Source organism: Sinohyriopsis cumingii, chromosome 10 (genome assembly GCF_028554795.1).
Source record: "Sinohyriopsis cumingii isolate HCF-2022 chromosome 10, ASM2855479v2, whole genome shotgun sequence".
NCBI classification, from domain to species: domain Eukaryota; kingdom Metazoa; phylum Mollusca; class Bivalvia; order Unionida; family Unionidae; genus Sinohyriopsis; species Sinohyriopsis cumingii.
The window spans coordinates 64,765,191-64,785,758 of record NC_142970.1 but is presented as its reverse complement, the minus strand read 5'-3'; the positions used below and the strand labels follow the sequence as shown (position 1 = coordinate 64,785,758).

Here is a 20,568-nt window from a genome sequence, read left to right as displayed (position 1 = left end):
TGTACAACAAAGTTCTTTATAAGTGAACAGTACGTCAGAAAATCCCCTCAAAGTACCATCCATGCCCCTCTACACACTTAACCATTTCTTAAAGGCCAGTTTGTGTTCGCTTACTGGTATGCTGTTCATACGCTGAAAAAATTAATATCCAACCACATGGCGGCGTTTAACCTTTCTCCACTACCACGTCTTTGATAAAGTGATGCGGCCAAAAATCACTTAGAGCTACATCAGGACAATATGAGAGATGTGAAAACGTTTTGATGCTGTGCTTCTTCAGGCAGTCCGTCAAGACGGCTGATTTATGCATCGGTGCTTTGTAATGGTTACATCGAAAAAGAAACATGTTGCATAAAACTCTCTATAGTCCTACCAATTTTAGCGATGTATGGTCTTTGCTCATGTTATACGATCCAAATTTTATTTTCCTTTTAGTCTGGTTTAATATGGTAAATCTTTGTTGTTGTTGTTTTTTTGTTTCTTTTTCTTCACCTTTGACAATCTCATTCACACGTGTCTGGTGGCTCCATTTCACAGCTGGACAGTATATTGTTGGGCTAGTTCTGCAAAAGACTGTTTTTTATCAGCCGTCAAAAAAATCGCGGGCCCCATCTTACACAAACTATCTAAGCTTCAAAAAATAAAATTGTGATTTTTCGGTGTATTTAAATCAGGTCACGAGTTTTAATTCCCATTACAGTCATATTATCGTTCAGTATATATCTAGCGTTTTCATTAACAACTCTTCACAGCAACCAGTTCCCGCTGACTAATCGCAGAAACCCGGCAGAGTCATTCCAAGGACTTATGAAAATGGTACTAGCAGCTATATCGCTTAGTGCTCAGTGTTAAGATATTGGTCGGCGAGGTGTCAGGATAATGTTACTGGGTGGAACATGTCTGCGACATGATGCCTCAGCGCTAGAGATCACAATAAACTGCCGCACTGCTGACATCGTAGCGAAATGACTGGTAAATTGTTAATGGTATGTTAAAAATCCAAATAACACACACACACACACACGCACTTTAAAATGAGGATCTGGCAGAGAAATACATAAGTAAAGTTCATTGAAGTCATTCTTGTTAATAGTGTCGTTGTCCTAAACGCTACGGGATTTTAGAGTACGCTCTTTCGTTATTGAGCGTTATTTTGTCTATCGATGGGAGTTCAGTTGATTCATAGGTTCAGTGAACCCAAAAGGGCATAATAAAATACTCAGAACATCTCAAATACCACCCATAAATAGATATAAACTTACACATACATACATATATATATACATACAAACATAAATACGTACAAACATACATACATTCGTCGTCTGATAAACACATACGATTCTGAAAGTCCGCAAAGGGCAAATTTAGGACGACTTTTCCAATAATCCGATAAACCCCGAGTACGTCATCTTGTTAATCTAAAACTTTGTTTATCTGTGTTATCGGTTACCGTGAACAATATGGTTTCACACACATCGCATTGACTTTGTACAAGCCAAACTGGTTCATCAGTTTTTTGCGAAAGGCTTTTAGTATGTCCACTAAGGTAATCAAAATTAACGAGATTCCACTTTTACAACATAACAACTGTACCTGCAAGATGACAGAATTCTCCATCGTGATCAATGGTACAGCGACCGTTGGGATTTGTGGGCAAGTTGTTTCCACGGCTCGTCTTCATGTACTCTAAAATGTTAGAATAATAGATAGAACACATAAATATTTAGAGAGACAAATTAAGAGCGGCAGGATCGGAAAACTATCCATACAAGCGAATGTATATATATATATATATATATATATATATATATATATATATATATATATATATATAATACGAATCATTAAGCGCGTTACATCTTTTGAAGTGCACTGGATCCAGCACTGGGTCACGTGTGTCGGGGAATAAATGCAACAAACTGACAACGAACATTGCAACAGTAGTTTCTATCTAACCTGAGAATAGTTTCGTATTTTAACACCTCCTTAATTTTTAAGGTAGAAGGCATGAGCCTAAGTATTATAAGCCTAGCGTTTATAAATTCATTCAGAAGCTAAATCTGTAATGTGGTTTACATTTACTTTGAGTTAGGTTTGAAAATGCGTTGGCTTATTTGGTGACTGCCCGTCACAGTTCCACTAGCATTGGAGATTAAATGCTAACCTGGGCTGCAAATGAAAAGCCGAATTGGCTTACGTAATCACGTATGCCTGCCACATAAGTAAATATATAAAAATCGAGATGGCTGAGAGGTGATGACATTGCATCCTAATTTGTTACTATACTAGTGAACTTTAATCATGCATATGGCACATACCGATTCCTTTCGCCTGTTTGTCACAGAAAAATATTCCAAACGGATCATTGTTCTAAATAACTTAACGTAAAAAAGAGGGGTTGGTGGCAGTGTCGGTTCAATATCAAAGTCAACAGTTGTGTAAGGAACTAACCTCAATACCTCAAGCATAATTTCACAAACATACAAAAATCATTAGTTAGTTTTTATTTGTATCTTTAATGTAGAACTATTCTCCTTTTCTGTCATAGGTCACTGTCGGATGAAAATTCACAAAAAGCCCACAGAAAAACAAACAAATATCCAGTGAGATCCGAGAGCTTTCGACTCTAAATAAATCCTTTTCAAAGGCAAATACAAAACAAATACAACATACCCCAAAAAAACCCAGAAAAATTTCTGAGATTAAGAAACATTACATGAATATTTCTACAGTAATAAAACCATGATTTTTTTTTGTTTCAACTAGTTTACTTCAACTTGATGCTGATGCTAAACACTTTGTTATATTGACAAAGAAATGGATGAGCTATATCGCCATCTCTTATTTTTTGTACATTTATGGAACCGCAAATTATATCCCGGACATTTCATTGTTTTGGTAGTAATTATAGGTTATTGCGTGAGTAATAAGCTAATTTAAAGAATTATTTAAAAGAAAATGTGCCGGTTGCAAAAAGATTGTATTTGTGCCGGCTGTAAATAGTTGGCACTGTAATAGTCAAGAAGGTACGAATGAAAGATTTATATATTACATATTATAATTTAAGCAGAAGCTATTTTTAGGAATCGACTGCATTCTTGCCTACATTTGCATCAAAGCTAAAATATTTTGTTTTAATGACACTCGCCAATATTGTGTGTCCCTAGATGGCAGACTGCAAAGTGTACTATTGAATTTATAGACGGGTTGTTTGACTGATAATACTTTACTGACAATCAATCGGTTTAAAACAGGGAATCTCAAGGTCAATATTTAATAGACACCATCTGAAGGTTTGATAATTTAGTGTGTTAGATTTTCCATGTATCCCTACCGCCATCTCTCAATGACGTCAGCTCATTGTTAGTCGAGCCATACACACTGGAGCCGTCGATATAGGAAGTGAGACGGTTCAGCTGCTGACGGAATCCTGAATAATAATAAAAATAATAATAATAATAATAATAATTATAATTATAATTATAAACATATTTGACTGATAAAATATGTTGTATTGTTCGAATATATCTGATAACAAAAGCATTCATTAAAGTATAGAGACGGACGGACGGGCAGCATGAATGAGGATTACACAAGTAGAAGGAAGAAAACAAGAATAAACGAACGCTCAAACATCTATCCAATCGTACTTGCATCACTTGGAGCGGTTTGTTCTAACCAATTGAATCTTTTCATGTTTATACTGCTACCGATTCAACGGTGAGTACATCTTTTGAAACCTTTGCTCCAAACCATGGCCATAGTAGAACTTGCAACTGACATGCAGGTAAATATGTAAACATTAACGTCGAATGCTCGGCACTTAATGATGGAAACATTTATGGTCTTAAAGAAATCCTTTCTCGTTTAGCAATGTAGTATTTTAAGTATATAATGCTACAGTAAAATGAGCAAGCGCAATGAACTCTGGGAGTGTTTTTTTGTGTTCCTCCATGTGACAGAAAGGATTAAAGATGTCCCCATTGTATATGACATCCAGCAAATCATATTTTTTATCGTCATTAAATTATTTTACGGACAGAGAAACAATGAGGCTGGTACCTGGTGTGCAGTCGGGATTTGCAGCTGCCGATCGAACAACAGGCAAGCAAGTCCCGTCGGTAAAATAAGAGTCTCCTGCAGGGATTTTGATTGAAATGCATTCTGGCCTGTGGAAATACAAAATTACCAATATACAAAAAATACTACACAAAATAGTTAACGTTCGTTACCATCAATTAAATATCGAATATAAGCATGGTTCTCCCAGTGGTTAATATTTTAATTGTGCTAAGTGCTTAGGACTGACGATCTCTCTCTCTCCTTCTCTCTCTCTCTCTCTCTCTCTCTCTCTCTCTCTCTCTCTCATTAATATTTATTTATTTATTTATTTAGTTATTTTATTTATAATACCTACCGAGTCTTATCTTCGCAGGTTTCTATGCATCCATCTTCAACTGAATCAGAAAATTTTAAACTGCAGTTATTTTTAACGAAGCTATTATCGTTGACGAAATGCTTGCAGTGGAATATTTGATTTTTTTTGACAAGTTTCATAATGTTAAACCCTTATTAACATGAGCTGGATGAAAGTATAGACAGTAATGAGCACACGTTGCAATGTTCAGAAATAAGAGTGATAAGCCAAGCTGAGTATACCTCGTTGGAACATGCGGTGTGTATATATATATATATATATATATATATATATATATATATATATATATATATATATATATATATATAATGTGGCATTATGGTAACAAAAAGATATGTCAATTACGTCGAGAAATTCAATGCATGTGCAAGTTCAACATTAATAAGCATATACAAAGAATGGTTTCGTTTATTTTTCTCTTCTTGTTCTTCTTTTTCAACTGCATGAACGTTTGTTCTCGAAAGCCAATCGCTCAAATACAAATATTTGGCAAACTGAGTTATGGATTTTTTTCCCTTTTTTTTTCTTCAATCGTGTGCATTACTTTCCACGAAAACTACATATAGACTTCATGGATTCGTAATGCTCATTACATCAATAAGAAATGTGTTTGCAAACTAATGTATTCACTAAGAAAATCATTTATTTTATTACATCATTTTCTTCAAGAGATTTTCCAAATTTTGAAGAATGTTACTTTCATTCAATGGAAAGCAGACTTAAGGCGTAACCATCTCAGGTGTCATTAATTCGGTTCCTGAAAGGTCACTTACACTTAACTTCTCTGAATGTACTGCCTGAACATTCCAAAAGAGGGATTGTATCTAAATTTTACTATTTTCTCTTTAATTCTTTCTTTCGTTTGTTCCTTTGGGATATTTTATAAATATCATCCGTTGAAGAAAACTAACGTTGGAAACGAAATAGAAAACTTTATCAGATATATTAATCTATTTTCGAAGAAAATATCCAGATTTTCATCCTGTCTGTGCGTGCGCTTGTTTGTTAGTGTCTACGTGTAGCAATTGTATCGTGCTATCCCTTCTGCATTGTTTAATCTTTGAAATTTATCTAATATGGCTGAGCTAGTTTCTCATACCTGTTTCAGTAGGTGTAAAGATGATATCATGGTCAAGAAATTGCCCCATTTGGAACGTGTGTAGAGAGATGGTACCGTTGATCGTAACACCATTTTTATTGCTATGGACGACATTGCTGACCGTTCGTGGGTTGGGTAATGGCCTACCAGTAATACCAGTAACACGCGGCCCTCCAACAGTACCTGTAATAATAATAATAGTAATAATAATAATAATAATAATAATAATAACCGAACCCTGTCATGACTATGTGTCAAATCCGAGTAAATATTTTAGTTGTCCAATCATTCATATGAGTGTAGTCCTAATTAATGCCCATTGTAAACATTCCCTTATCCACCCCGACATGTAAACGCACCAAAACCATGACAATTTTTGAAATTTTGAAATATTACTGAAACGAGAAAATTACCTTAGTAATCTTTTCGTTTGCGTTACTCACCTTTTTCGTAGGCAGGGCCGATAACTCTTCGCTGGGCCACGAAGCATTTCCCCCATTCGGGATATTGAAGGTTGTTACATGATCCATCGATGGTTCTGTACGGACTTGATGCGTTACATCTGTACACGGTGGGCGATTTACAAACTCCTCTTAAAACGAGGGCATCTTTTATCGCGGATGCCACGGAGTCACTTGTCACTTTTTCAATGGTAAATCCTCTGAGAAAGAAAAAGACAGAAAATAATGAAAATAAATTTAAAAAAAAACGATGTTATTAACTCATTGAAAAAAAAGAGAAGAAACTAATACGTAAAGGAAAGCTAAAAGACGGAAGGTTTAAAAAAAGAAAGAAGGAAGGAAGGGATGCGGGAGAATGCGTACAGAATGTAGGGGAATAGGATTAAAAAATGATGTCACAATATAAAGGAAAAAAATATTCATAGATGAATTAATAACTCGTTTGTTCCTTTATATATTTATACATGCGTCCTATACTTTTGTTAAGTCATGAAAGGTGATGAAGCAACATATAAAAAGGTTCTAGCTTCGAGCCGAGGACTCTTCATACCGAAACCACTCTTACTTCTGATAAATCGACACGCACATAATTCGATTTCCATCGACACTTAACACTTATAAATCTGCCAAGCTCACCGTTGAGGACCTTAATCGATCATACTTTACTTAATTATTTTAACAGAATCAAGTGGGGTGAACTCAAATGCATATATATATATATATATATATATATATATATATATATATATATATATATAATCTCACACAGAAAAGAATCAGTTAGCAGAACATGATGGGCAAGATACAGATTTATCCAGATACTTAGTTAACAGTTTATATCATTAATATACTTATTCAAAATGGTAAAAGGTTTCATGTCGAATATACATCCTTCTGTCTCAGCTTCTCAGTATCGTTTTTTTCAGGGTTATTATTATGAAATCGAGAAATCGGATCGCTCATTTTTAAGCAGAACTCGACTTTTGTCCCGTGTGTCATTGTATTGAGCACTCAAATTAATTTACCGACTGGACTTGTGTCTTAATAAATCTTTCCCGAGTATTGTAAAGTCCAGATAAACGGTACTTGTTGATGAACCCTTCTATGTACTTAAAATCCTTATTCGAAAAACAAAATATATGATACACCAGGATTGAAAGTAATCCCACTTGAAACGGATAATAATTAATTTACATTAAGAGATTGAGTGTTGAAAATCTTACTCCTCCAAAAGTCTTTGCGTCATGTACAATATTTGGTTTGCGCTATTGCTTATTTCTTGAGTATTGGGTATGTAGCCGTGACTCTTTTGTAACAGATTTTCATATCTACGTCCTGAACGTCTGCCTGCATCTGAAATAAATAAATAAATAATAAATAATGAATAGGTAAATAAATAAAGTTTTATATGGATAACTTCGCGAGGTAGCGTGACTTTGCTGATTTCACCAAAATGAACCAAAATGGATTATTCATCAGACATAGAATAAATGCAGATTTCCCAGGCAAACTGAGGTATTGAGGTATTGCCATGTTTAAATGGGCGTGTGACGTCATATTATCATTATTTTTTAAACCAACAATAATTGAACAGACCCGCTCTGGTTTCTTTAAATTTTTCGTTCAAGCAAATGATAGCTTGACTGCAATAGTTGGTGGCAGTAACGTTGCAAGAATAACGAGGGCGGGGTTCTGGGAATTTTACAAGCGGAGTTTAATATCAGGTTCTAATCGGCTGGAAGCTAATACAGACATATGGAAAAAAATTAGTACGTATTGATAAAATTATGACATATTAATAAACTTATGGATTACCATCTTCTTTTATTCGAGCCCCCACGTCTTGTTCCTCAGCTAGGTCGCTGCCTTCACCCCATAAGGCATCATATTTATAAGGTGGGGGGCTCAGAGACGTAACACCATATATGACCAACACCGCCACCAACAGGAGCTCAAAAGATGGCAACGCCATCTATAATAATAATAATAATAATAATAATAATGATAATAATGTGAAAGGATTAAATGTACAAAATCAAGTCGTCTCGTAATTGTGCAGAATCAACAAAACTCTGGGTTGAGATTATAATCTGTGAATGTATGATATATTTAAGCCAATCATATTGAACTTCTGCCCGGAACAACACAGATAAACATCTGCTTTACACTACAAAAGGTCGCAAGATCCTTTGCACAGCAAGGGCTTCAGTTTTAAACAAACTGCTTTACAGAGTTTGCAATCTCGACTCTAACATATTATTTATATCCTAAAATGGCAAATTCATACAAGATTGAAAAATGTCACGGCAATATAAGACCAATTACCGAGAACAGCTACATCATCCTATAGTCAGGGTAATCTTTATATACATTCCCACCCCTCACGTACCCATTGTATTTAGATTACGAAACTACCATACATAAACATGCCGGTCGAATGCGATACCGGGCGTGCCGTCTTAGTATAACCTAATGATGTATGTATGTATGTATGTATGTATGCTACTTAAAATCTTCTTTCAACTTTGTAAAATTCCTTTAAATTGTCAACATGTAGAATTTGCTAATCAACAACTATTACAGCTAGTATAATAACATCTAACTATGACCTTACGAACTCATCTCTCACTGACAAAGATCTTATATTCTTTCCTGATGTCCATTTTTCGGACTTCTTTGCATTTAAACATTTACCGGTTATCTCTTTATATATCCTGCTTGCTACACCTAATTTTAAGTCTTTTTTCGTATTTTAATTTTCAAGGGATGTATTTTTTATCTGCTATTTTTATCTTCCTTGAAATCTAATTCTCTTTCAAGTTCTTATAATCACTTTAAACAGTGTACAATTGCAGAAGGTCAAAAAGTCATCTTTACTTTGTTGATGACGTTGATGAACATGTTTAAAATTCAATGAATGAAATTGTTCAAATGATAATTATTTGCACAGTGAGGGATTTGCAAGTTCTATTACAACAAACTTAGAAGGTGAATTCACATAATCACGGAGACAGGTTTCTAATATAGATGGTGCAATATTAATTAATAAAGATTCACTTAAACAGTATTGTAAAATATTGTATCGCAATGAAGACAACGGAAATTCACACAAATTTCTAAACATTATAATCCAAATTATATATTAACACCTACCTCTACATGTGTCAGTAACGTGTTGACGGATCTTAACAACAGCTGTTAAAACCCACTTCCAAGCAAAAGTAGATAATAAGAGTTCGCAATGAAACAGGCATGCAAACGCTCACCACAAATGACACTAAACAACTCACAATTTAGAGAAGCAGAAAGTATATATACGAAGAACATAACATGCTTTGTGCACACGAACCGGAATTGAAAAGTATGTTTCATTGGTCAAATGGGAACAATATACTGAGTTTCTTGCTTGCAGCCAATGGCATTCAAGCAAAATCCCACACACATTCCAAGCAATTGTTCGTGTCCAAAAAAACGCGAAATGTATATCCCATTTCACCATGACAGAAAAGGAGAACTATGTAAAACTCCTTGGAGAAGATAGAGATGGTCAACTCAAGTGCAAGAATACGCCACTAAAATTGGCTTTTAATGATTTTAATAGGTCATCGGTCAAGCAAAATAAACCTCCTTGCTCTAGATATTAGTGTAGTAAGATGCATGAGATTTTTGTGATACGTAAGACTCTATGTTGTAACGCTTGAAAATGTGCATTTTCCTCCTATGCACAATTTTATCGTCTTTTAATCTGATGTTATCGTTTGCATTGTGCATGCTTTGAAAACATAATTGCTGTATTTATAACTTAATGTTTTAAATGTAATCTTTCCGGTGATGTGTCATGTATGTTTCACCTTTTCTAAAATTTTGTATGTTGTATACTATTGTATTGTTTTTGAATCTACTGTTATCACGGTCATGTTTTTGTATAGATGTGTATTGTCTCATTATAGATATCTACTGTCTCTGTACTTGTCCGTTCAATCGTATATATGCATGTATATATGCATCCAACAAAATAAAATACTTTCGTTATGTTATATCGGTAAAATAGCTGGTCTGGAGGTATGTTAGGTAAAACTTTCTTATATCCTGTATCTTGTGAGCCCTTGATAATGAGCATTTTTTTTGTTTGATTTGCCGACTCAAAAGAGCTTATTTCATGAAATAAGATCATAGCGCCGCAACTTGAATCAATGAGGAAAACCTATAGTTAACCACGTAAATGCAATCAGATAGAATTACAACGTTTGTCATGATAGGGCAGAGGTCAAACCTAGCTTAAATATTCTCAGCTTTAGTGGAAGAAAAAATCAATACTGAACCCACTGTTATTGCGAGTACATGAAAGTAAACGTTGCTCATAAACTACTCACGGCCAGGATCTGGTCGAGAGCAAACGTTGAGAAGTGTGGTTGCCTGAAGCCAAAATTTCCTTGCCTCGAGATGCAAGCACCGTATTTTTCTGCCCTGATTACAACGAGAAAATTCGAAGAGAAGAACTTGCACCTGCACAGCGTAGACCATTTACTCCACAAAATGAAAGAGAATAAAGAGAGGTTGGTTCAATGAAGTAACAGTTGTCAATTGGAAAGTATAACATATTAAGTCTAACATTGTAACAAATAGAAAAATAAAATAAAAATATATCATCGAAGAAACAGACGTAACACATAATATTTGCAAACAGTTGAAAAGAAACAAAATAGCCATGATAGTTGGAAACGATCTATTTGGAATGGAAGTTTAGAGGCAGCAATTCAAACGTTATAAAATAGTTAAACAATGGCAAGAGAAGAGTGGGTATGACGGTAAATTTTGCGTTTTCGATTTGGAGAGCGCGTTCTTCATATGCAGCTCAATAGCTGTCGGTGCAAGGGCAGTCTAAACAAAAGCGAAAGGCAACGCCTGAGGATCCGATGGTACAACAATCACTGAATGTGCATGCAGCAACTACAACACCTGACCCCTATCACATGGACTTGTAGTTTTTATTGCAATTGTGGTTATAAACGAAAATTTGTTAATCGCTAAACGCTGGTGCAAGATGTCCACGCTATCATAAGCCAAGGAACTCAAAATCGTTCGCCATTGTGCAGAACTTGACGGACTTAATGTTGGGTATTCGATGATTGGTCACCCGTTGTTAAAAATGAAACCGCACTACCGTAACCGTGTATATTTCGACCACGAAGCAAAGGTACTGCCCATATAGAATCAGGACAAACTAATTAAACAAGGTATCAAATCCAGCTAGTGTCATCAGGCCAGTCCAATGACCTTTCTTGTTCTCTTCATCGGTGAGGTACTTGTTAATGTCTTAGCATTCACTGTTTCAAAACATTCCTCTTCTCTGTACTAAGACCAAAACATGCAAAACAAGTACGCGTCCGCAACGATACGGCTCTGAAAAAAAACGCAATTGGAGACTAATAAATACATTTTTGGAAGCACATTGTTTCATCCCTTCATCTATTGTTAAAATAATGGCAGTCATTTAAAAAAGTGTCTAGCGATATCACTACATATTAAGCTTGCAAAGAAACAATGTTTTAAAGGAATAGATTATTTGAAGGAATAACTCTCATACAGAATTTGCAACAATGCTAAATACACTTGACGTATTTATTCTTATCTTTCTTTGTGTCTCGTTTTCTCTGTATATTTTTGTATTTATCTTTTTATTTAGCTAAGTGTTTCATTTGTATTCATCATTCCAGAAATTGTCTTTTGTATCGATTCCAACCATTATTACGACTTCCGTATTTGGGATACCTCGGATGTTATACTATAATTCACATTATGGATGCAAGTGAATAAACTCAAAGCAAATGCTCTTTATAGCATGAAATGTTTTTATTGTTGAATAGATATTATGAAAGAAGTTTTGAAGATGAATTGTGCAAAGCCAGGTTCAAAGGAATGTGACGATTTAACTAACATAGTAAATTTACTCTTTTAGTGTGCACTAGGCTTGTGCAAAATATATCCTGAAATTTGTGATGTTTCGTTTACTTTGCTCTTTTAGCAGAGTTCAAAAGATCGGAGAGCATTACGCCCGAGACCCATTTAAATGTAAATCGGGTCCCTCCGATATTCTAAATGAGCTGACAGTCTGGCCCGCACAAAATAAACTTGTCTAATTTGCGCAGTAGAAACTTAGAGTCAGCTGACAGATTTTACATCCGGGCAATTCGTTCTTGGCCTGTGCACAAAAATAAAATACTTTGAGTACTGTAAGCATAACTTAGCATGTTGGTTAATTTTTCAAACATTCGTTGGTTTATTCCCATCTCTAATAATAGATAACGACAACGTCGAACCCAGTAGATCCTTAACACCCATGATACCCAACTTAACACATAATTAAAAGAAATAAATGATGAGAGGTGCCATTTATGCTGAAGGTTTTTTCCCCCCCACAAAATGAGACGCAAAGAAGGTACAAGAACCATGCGTATTATGACAGTCTCCAGAGCAGGAGGTATGAGAGTAGTGAAGTGGGGCACTATAGGGCAAATGAGAACAAAAGAAGGAAAACACCCTGGTTACGTTTAGGGCAAAGATTTATAGGGCATATGAGAACAAAGAAAGAAAAAATCCCTGGGTACGTTTAGGGCAAAGATGTATAGGGCATATGAGAACAAAGAAGGAAAAACACCCTGGATACGTTTAGGGCAAAGATTTACAGGATACATGAGAACAAAGAAGGAGAAACACTCTGGACTTGTTTAGAGCAATGATTTATAGGGCAAAGGAGAACAAAGAAGGAAAAACATCTTGGGCCTGTAAAGGGCACAAGAGGAATTGAACATGGGGGATATTATGTCTGTTTACGGACAAGGGAAAGTGGAGTCTCATTAGCGTCTGACGTCACGGTATGGGAGATTGGTAACAATTTTGCAACAATGGTAGGAACAGGTATGCACCGGACTGACCTCAGTCGGGAAGATAGAGGGGACTTAGATTTATATAACACATACAGTAGCCAACATACAGTTACAAACACTTATACAACACTAAACATTCTTTTTTGAGACAAGAAAACAGTTCTTTTCAATGCATATGTGTGGCCCTGAACAGTGCCTTTGGGTTTATGTTAATATTATTCCGTTAAAATAGAGGGCATATCATAGGTTTTCTTCTCTTCCTCAAACTTCTTCTCACTTCTGGGCCGTAAATCAGAACCCTCTTCAAGCAGCCTTGTCTCTCCACATAAATTCTTCTTTTCCAAGTGCTCGTGTCCGTGATCCTAATAATTGTCATTGATGAGTTCACATACATTGGTACGTCCGTACGGAACAGCACTGACGATACGAGAGTAGAGGATTCTACTATGTTGACACCTCTTAGTCTCATCCCATCCCATTTAATTGGTTAAGACTTAGAAGTGACACCCTGGTTTTCTAATGATGCTTTATGCTTTGTGTATCCCTGCCCACCCATAATGTGTTACAAGTCTGTTTGTCTCCAAGACAAATAAAGGTACAAATTTGGTCAGGGTTAGTCTAAGTTTTGTTCATCATATGATAGAGTTTAAATTATCCCAATAAAGTTTGGTCGGTTGTACTCCCTTCCCTATACCTGGGCTGGCATTGGGCCTGGTTTCTATCCTTCCTTACTTCGAACATAGGGGAGTACTATCCACCCTGCGGACTATTTAAATCCCGGGGTAGTTTTCCTTCCCTTTCCCCTGTTTTAATATTGAGTAGTGACTCTGCCAGAGTCATTTTAGTCCAATGTGATGTGTGCTTATGTGTGTTCTGTTGTATTATGTCCCCTTTTTCGTGTATGGACGGCTGTATCTTGGTCAAATCTTCTATGGTTTATTTTCTTATCTAATCCTGTCTGTGTATAATGTTGAATCGTATCCAAAAATATGTGTTAAAAATAATAAAGTGTCTATATGCATATTATCTTTGTACCATGAGTGTATGAGTTGCATTTTGTTATTTGTATCTATATTGTTGTCCAATTATTTTTGTACTGTTGCACCTTAGTACTTGAAAGAGGATTGAAATCTTCCATCAAGCGGACGTGATGGAAAACATTGTTTTGTGCTTTAAGCTTTTACTAGAAAATGCCTTAGCACCTGATATAAGGGATTGAAGTTTTCTGTGTTAGTCCTACATTTATCTCTAATAATTTCTCTTTAGAGTGCACGTTTATGATTGCATACTTATCAAGAGAGAGTTATTATTTTGTTAGTTACAATTATGATTTAGTACAATTATCAGGAGAGAGTTATTCTTTTGTTAGTTACAGTTATGATTTAGTAAAGTTGTATAATTTTCTGGTGTATGTTTCAAGTCATTTCATAGTTACTTTTGAAATACCTTAGCATCCCAAAACGGTCGAAAACCTCTATCACAAGGACGTGATAGAAAACATGTATATAGTGTGTTTAAGTCTTTCGTTCTGTTGTGGAAGTACCTAAGCACTTATGCAGGGATTGAAAATCAACATCACGCGAGCGTGATTTAAACATCATATTTTATTCCGATTTGTATCATTGCTTTTTGTCATTGAATAATATCATATCTATATATGAGGTTATATAAAGAGGATTATTAATTATATTAGGGATATTCTTTTTATTATTGGGAAGATGAGCTGCATTCAATGCTGTTATGTGTAGAGATGATTCTACGTTCGTCCACATCTTGTGACGAGAATAGGTGAAGGGAATGCAATGAACTGCGGTTATTTATAGGGGAAGAAAGGATCGAAACGGATTGAATTTATTCACCAATCCAAACAAGCGTTACAAAATTAAGTCACAACACAGAGTCAGTCTTCCAATCCGAAGAGAGCGGACTGTGACGTCACATTCCCTATATAGATGCGCTAGCGTCTGTGCACAATCAATCCATGCGACACAGTTTTCAATCATGACGGAACCTAAGAAGACAATGAACTGGGTGCACCGGCTGTGGAGAAGACAAGTGATGGTATAGCAGCGGCTACTCAAGTTAACACAAGTCTACTTGCAGAAGAGGTTGATTTTAATCGGGATTTTGTCGATTTTCTTTCTTCTTCGCAAGAATTTGTTCCGGTACCAGTACCTTCACCACTTTTCCTTCTTTACCACACGTGGATAATTTTAAACAGCGACAGAAAGAAGAATTGGAGAAATTTGTACAGCAGCAAAAGGAAGCAGAACAAACTTTACTTCTTCAACAACAGCGATAAGAAGAAGCAAGAAGGAAACGACAGGAAGAAGAAGCAGAAAAAACAAGGTCTAATAGAAAAGGATAATAAGTCAAACGGCCACGGTACTCTAATACATTTTAGCAGAGTTAAGGAGTCTGAAACAAATGTATTAGACTTCTTTATTATGACCGAATAGAAAATAAGCATCCCTAGCTAAACAACCCAACCCTGTTACTACGCCTGCCATACCGCCCTTAGTTATTTCTACGTAATCATCACCGACAGGAGTCAGTTAAGAAGTAGGCTCGGTAGTGGAAAGGCTTAAGACAGTTAAAGTTGATTACGTCCCATTCCTGAGTTGTTTTTTTAGCCACCCACTTCACTAGAAAAGAGATAGCATATCAATTGCCAAAATCATTTAAAACTCAAAAGAGCCATATTTTATCCATCATGTACGTGCGTGAATGTTTGAGTGAGTGCGTGAGTGTAGGTTCTTATTCTAAAAATCAAAATCAAGAGACAATTACGTTTCATGCCTGGTCTACTCTAGTACGAATTTTACAATCCAGTTCACAACACATTAAAAAGTTCATAGGCTTCTTCTGTCTCTGTTTTCACTCTCTCTGGTTTTCTTATACTTTCTTCACTTTCCCAATTTTTACCTCCACATTTTCCTCACTTTCTCCGCATCTTCCTTTCTTCTCATGTATAACTTTCTGCACATATATGGGTCCTTCCTTTGGGGAGGGAAAGTCTTCTTTTTCCTTTTTCGGAACCCCTCTCCTCTTGCTCCTGTTGTTTCTTAGGGTAATCTGAAGACCAATATCCTTTTTCTTGACAATGATAACAGGTATCATGACTTTTGTCTTTTTTTAGCACCTGATTTGCTTTTTTGACGGTCTGGACACTCTGAAGGCCAATAACTTTCTTCAGATATAGCAAGTATCTTGACATATCTCGAAAGGAGGATGAGTAGTCCGTCGGCTTGTCTAAAGAACATTTTCTTATGACACCTCGCAAAGCTCTGATCATAGGTTCGGACTGAGTGGGCTCTTCCATCGTTCTTCTCGGTTTGAGAGTGACATGAATATTGGAAGAGAATTCACACACCCTTTATATATTCGCTGGTCTGCTATGGATTTACGGTGACCCATGGTGTTTAAAATGTAGTCATTTGACTTTCCACAGTCAAGATGAAACAATCGCACCAATTAGTGAAGAAAGATGAAGAAAGTAAGAGGTAGAAACGTACTTTATCCCCTCGTACAGTGCTGAAGTCTTGGCACAATTCATGCCAGTGATTTTAAAGATGACATGAGTAAACTAGAATCAAGACTCAGCGATTATTCACCCAATCAAAGTTAAACCACCATTAGTAAACCCTGAAAATTACTATTACATTCGAGAGACAGAAAAACGCTCCTCTAGAAAACTTAGAACTACGGCTTACACGTACACAGTGACGCTTAAAGATTTCAAGTCCAACGTACCGCTGAAGAAAGCAGAGGGCTTCATCACCGAGGTGTGGGATTTTTTGTTAACCACTCTGAAACGCCAATCTGAAGCCAAAGAAAACGATCGCATGAGACTTTTCATTCATCACGAAAGTCTGAAATCCCCCGTTTGGATCGAGTTTAGCAACTCAGCAGAATTGAAACCTTCCAAAGTCATCGACAAGATTCAAGACGTGTAACAATCCAACGACAAATTTCACATCATCGATGGAAAAGCCACACTGTTCATGACCCACCTCTCTCCCCAAAGGGACCGGACGCAAGGTGTGATTAGTTGACCACCTTCGTATCACCAAAAAGAGTCTCTCGTCCAAATTAACAATTCTCAAGACCAGATGTGTTTAGCCAAGGCTATCGTGGTGGGACGAACGTATGCCAACAAGAACGACACAGTAGAATGGAAAAGAGACTGAGAGAACATTCCTAACTTCTGCGTAGCTCATCGAGGAGTGTGCAAAAAGTTCATCCAAGAACCTATCTTTAGTCATTGCCCTCACTGCAGCAAGATTTCTGGAAGAGGTGAAAAACTTATTCGAGGACCGAACACGTTGGCCGATTTCGTCCAATGGATCCTCGACCCCATCGACGAGACGTGGAGCCTAGAGTACATCGAACGTTACGGTGATTGTCATCGCCATGCCACAGTGATGGCTCACAATTTCTCGGGATATGATGGACAGTTTCTTTTGAGATACCATACTGAACAAGGCAACGAACGTCCTAAAGTAACTTTGCACGGGGCCAAAATCATTTCCGTGCAAGTGGGACAAGTACATTTTAAAGATTCGATGAACTATTTAGCCATGCCTTTGGGTGGAATGCCTAAAACGTTTGGAATGGCAGAAATGGCCAAAGGTTATTTTCCTCATTTTTTCAATACCCGAGCCAATCACTACGCCGTTCTACCCCATTTGCCTGCGCTCACGACCACGACCCCGATAACATGCGTAGCGAACAACGAGTAGCTTTCTACGCTTTGTTGCAGGATCGCGCCTCAGACCCCTTCGACTTTCAGGAAGAAATGTTAAAGTAGTGTCGTTCTGACGCGGATATTTTACGGCGTTGCTGTGGAAACTTTCGAGAACTATTCATGAAACACGGAGGGGTCGATCCTTTGAAAGAAGCCTGTACCATTGCCAAAGCATGTTCCTTAGTGTACCGCCAACGATTCATGCACGAAAACACCCGGGCTGTCATAAGTCCACAAACAACTAACTTTGTCATACGTCAATAATCGGTAAAAGCCCTACACTGGTTACATTACTTGTGCGACTAGGAAGACAAATGGATTAAGCACGCCCGCAACGGAGGGGGCGCAAAGACCATCGGAACGTATTCGGTAGATGGCTGAGACTTAGAAAACCCAAAGATAGTGTACGAGTTTAACGGTTGCTTATTTCACGGATGTCCCGTCTGTTACCCTGAACGTGGCACTAAAAATCAGTTTTTACAGCGAACCATAGAAGACTTGTACCAGGCCACTTGTCAGCGACGCTTGAAGTTAGAACAGTAAGGATACCAAGTGGTGGAAATGTGGGAACACGAATACGATCACCGTCTGAAAACCGATCCCGAGTTTAAACGCATCGTAGAAAGTTTCAAGCTGGTGGACCCCCTGAACCCGAGAGATAGTTTGTACGGAGGACGGACAAATGCCACCTGTTTGCTGTACCACGTTAATGAAGAGAAAGGAGAAAAAATTAAATACGTGGACGTGTGTTCACATATTGTCGCTTTCCTACTGGGCACCAGCAATTGCTGATGGAGCACATCGATCTGGACCAAATTCGACAATACAAAAGCTTCATCAGCGGCAAAGTCTTGCCTCGCACCCACTTGTACCATACCGTGTTACCTCACCATTGCCAAGGAAAACTGATGTTTTCCTTTGTGCCATACTTGTGCCGAAATGTGCAACCAAGATCAGCCTTGCAAGCACACCCAGGAAGAAGGCTCCTTGACGGGAACGTGGGTCAGCGCAGAATTGTACAATTGTCTGGACCTGCTATAGCAACTGTTAGAAGCATACAAAATTTACCACTTTCCAAGGGCACAGAAATACCACAAGGGTGACCAAACTCAGAAAGGCATTTTTGCAGACTGCGTGGATGCCTTTGTGAAACTGAAACAAGAAGCCAGTAGCTATCCTTCCTGATGTCACACTCCCGAAGACCAAAAGACATTCAAAGAGATATACCGGGAGCAAGAGGGCATCACTTTATACCACATTGGGAAAAACGAATACAGGCAATCGTTTGCCAAAGTGATGTTAAATTGCTTGTGAAGTAAAATGGTACAACGATCGGGTTTACCTAAGACGGAATATTTGACATAACCTTCTCGGTACTTCCAGATGGTTCACGACAAAACCAAATACATGAAATACGTGGACGTCGTTCGTGAGGATTTGATCTTAGTCAGTTACTATGTATAAGCCGACGAATTTGGAAATGTCATCATTGCGGCTTACGTCACAGCCCCTGCTCGCTTGAAACTGTACGCAGCTTTAAAACTGTTAGGGGATCGCGTCCGTACTTTGACACGGACAGCTGTATCTACATCGATCGCCCGGTTCAACGTCACCGTGACATCGAAGGAGACCATTTGGGAGCCTGGACAGACGAACACCCCGACAAGAAGATTTTAAGTTTTGCTAGTGACGGTCCTAAACTTTACGGCTACGAATACCGAGACAAACAAGGAGAAGTGTACGCCGAGTGTAGAGTGAAAGGATTGACTCTCAATTATCGCACCGGTAGAGTGGTAAACTTTGGAGTATTGAAAGAAGCCTTGTAGTCTGGAGAGGATGGAATCTTTAAAGTGACCACCTACCATCCGAACAAGATTGTATGTTTACCCACTCACCAAATCGTGAGTTGACTCTTGGAAAAAGTCTATCAAGTCGTGTACCAGAAGCGAGTGGGTCTTACCAATCACTTCACTTTGCCGTATGGACATGTCGGTTTAACGAATTGGTTGTAAGAGGATAACCACCAACAAGAAGGATGACTTCACCACAGCGAGAATCGAATGAGAAACCCAATGAGAACTCCAGGTTCAAACCCTACCATTTTCCGGTCTTCTTGCCTGACTACTGCGATTGTGCCCGTCGATTGGAAACGTTTCAGAAATTGCCCACGGATAGATATTGATTGCCTGCTTCGAATGTACCTACTACTTCGGTCACAAAGGTAAACGAGGCTATTGGCCATGAACCAGTGATTCCAAAAGGAACATATACTTATGGATACTTTACAAGAGGACATTTTGGGCTTGTCTGAGGAGTTGAGAGAACGGTTTTACCGAGAACTGGTCAAAATTCAAGTGAAACGTAAAGAACAATTGTATCCGTTACGTAACCGATGTTTAAACCACTGGTACCTGAATGATATAAAAGGACATATTCAGATGAAAGTGTTCCAGTGGTCAGACATTGTTAAACTACACGTGGTCGAGAAGGATTGGTTTGTTACTCCTGTTTATATGTACTACAAGGTACACTTACTGCAACGAATTTCAGAGGAAGAGTTAGAGAGTTACCAAAATCTTTTACACAACGTCAACTTAGTGCAAGAGGAGACTTCTGAACGGTGTCTTTTGATGTGCAAGTTAGTAACTTAACTATTTAGATTCGCATCTGGAGTAAAATCATCTCTGTGCAAAAAGTGCACTTATTGATTCAGACAAAAAGAGGTATTAAAACACACTACCATGCCACAAATTTTATCAGAAGGGATTCAACAGATTTCGTGGAAGGAAATCAATGACACTAGTCAGACAGTGGAAGATTACGAACACTTATTACGATAAGTATGTGTGTGTGTGTGTGCTTATGAGCTCACGTACGTTTGTGTGGATCCTAAAATATTGGGGTTTGTAAGTGCTCACGTACGTTTGTGTGGA

At 37.5% G+C, this 20,568-nt stretch overlaps 1 protein-coding gene across 1 annotated transcript in view; it reads right to left on the bottom strand.

Moving 5' to 3' along the window:
• The window catches only part of LOC149790279 (salivary peroxidase/catechol oxidase-like), a 37,327-nt gene extending 28,020 nt beyond the window's left edge, over positions 1-9,307 (bottom strand). Inside the window, exons 1-9 of the mRNA XM_089972324.1 lie at positions 9,155-9,307; positions 7,817-7,973; positions 7,225-7,354; positions 5,984-6,201; positions 5,541-5,723; positions 4,421-4,460; positions 4,066-4,172; positions 3,338-3,433; positions 1,597-1,689 (exon numbers count right to left, since the gene is read on the bottom strand). Of these exons, the coding sequence (XP_089828450.1) occupies positions 1,597-1,689; positions 3,338-3,433; positions 4,066-4,172; positions 4,421-4,460; positions 5,541-5,723; positions 5,984-6,201; positions 7,225-7,354; positions 7,817-7,973 (1,024 nt within the window). The 5' untranslated portion in view covers positions 9,155-9,307. The remainder of the gene's footprint in view (positions 1-1,596; positions 1,690-3,337; positions 3,434-4,065; positions 4,173-4,420; positions 4,461-5,540; positions 5,724-5,983; positions 6,202-7,224; positions 7,355-7,816; positions 7,974-9,154) is intronic.
• Positions 9,308-20,568: the final 11,261 nt, after the last annotated feature.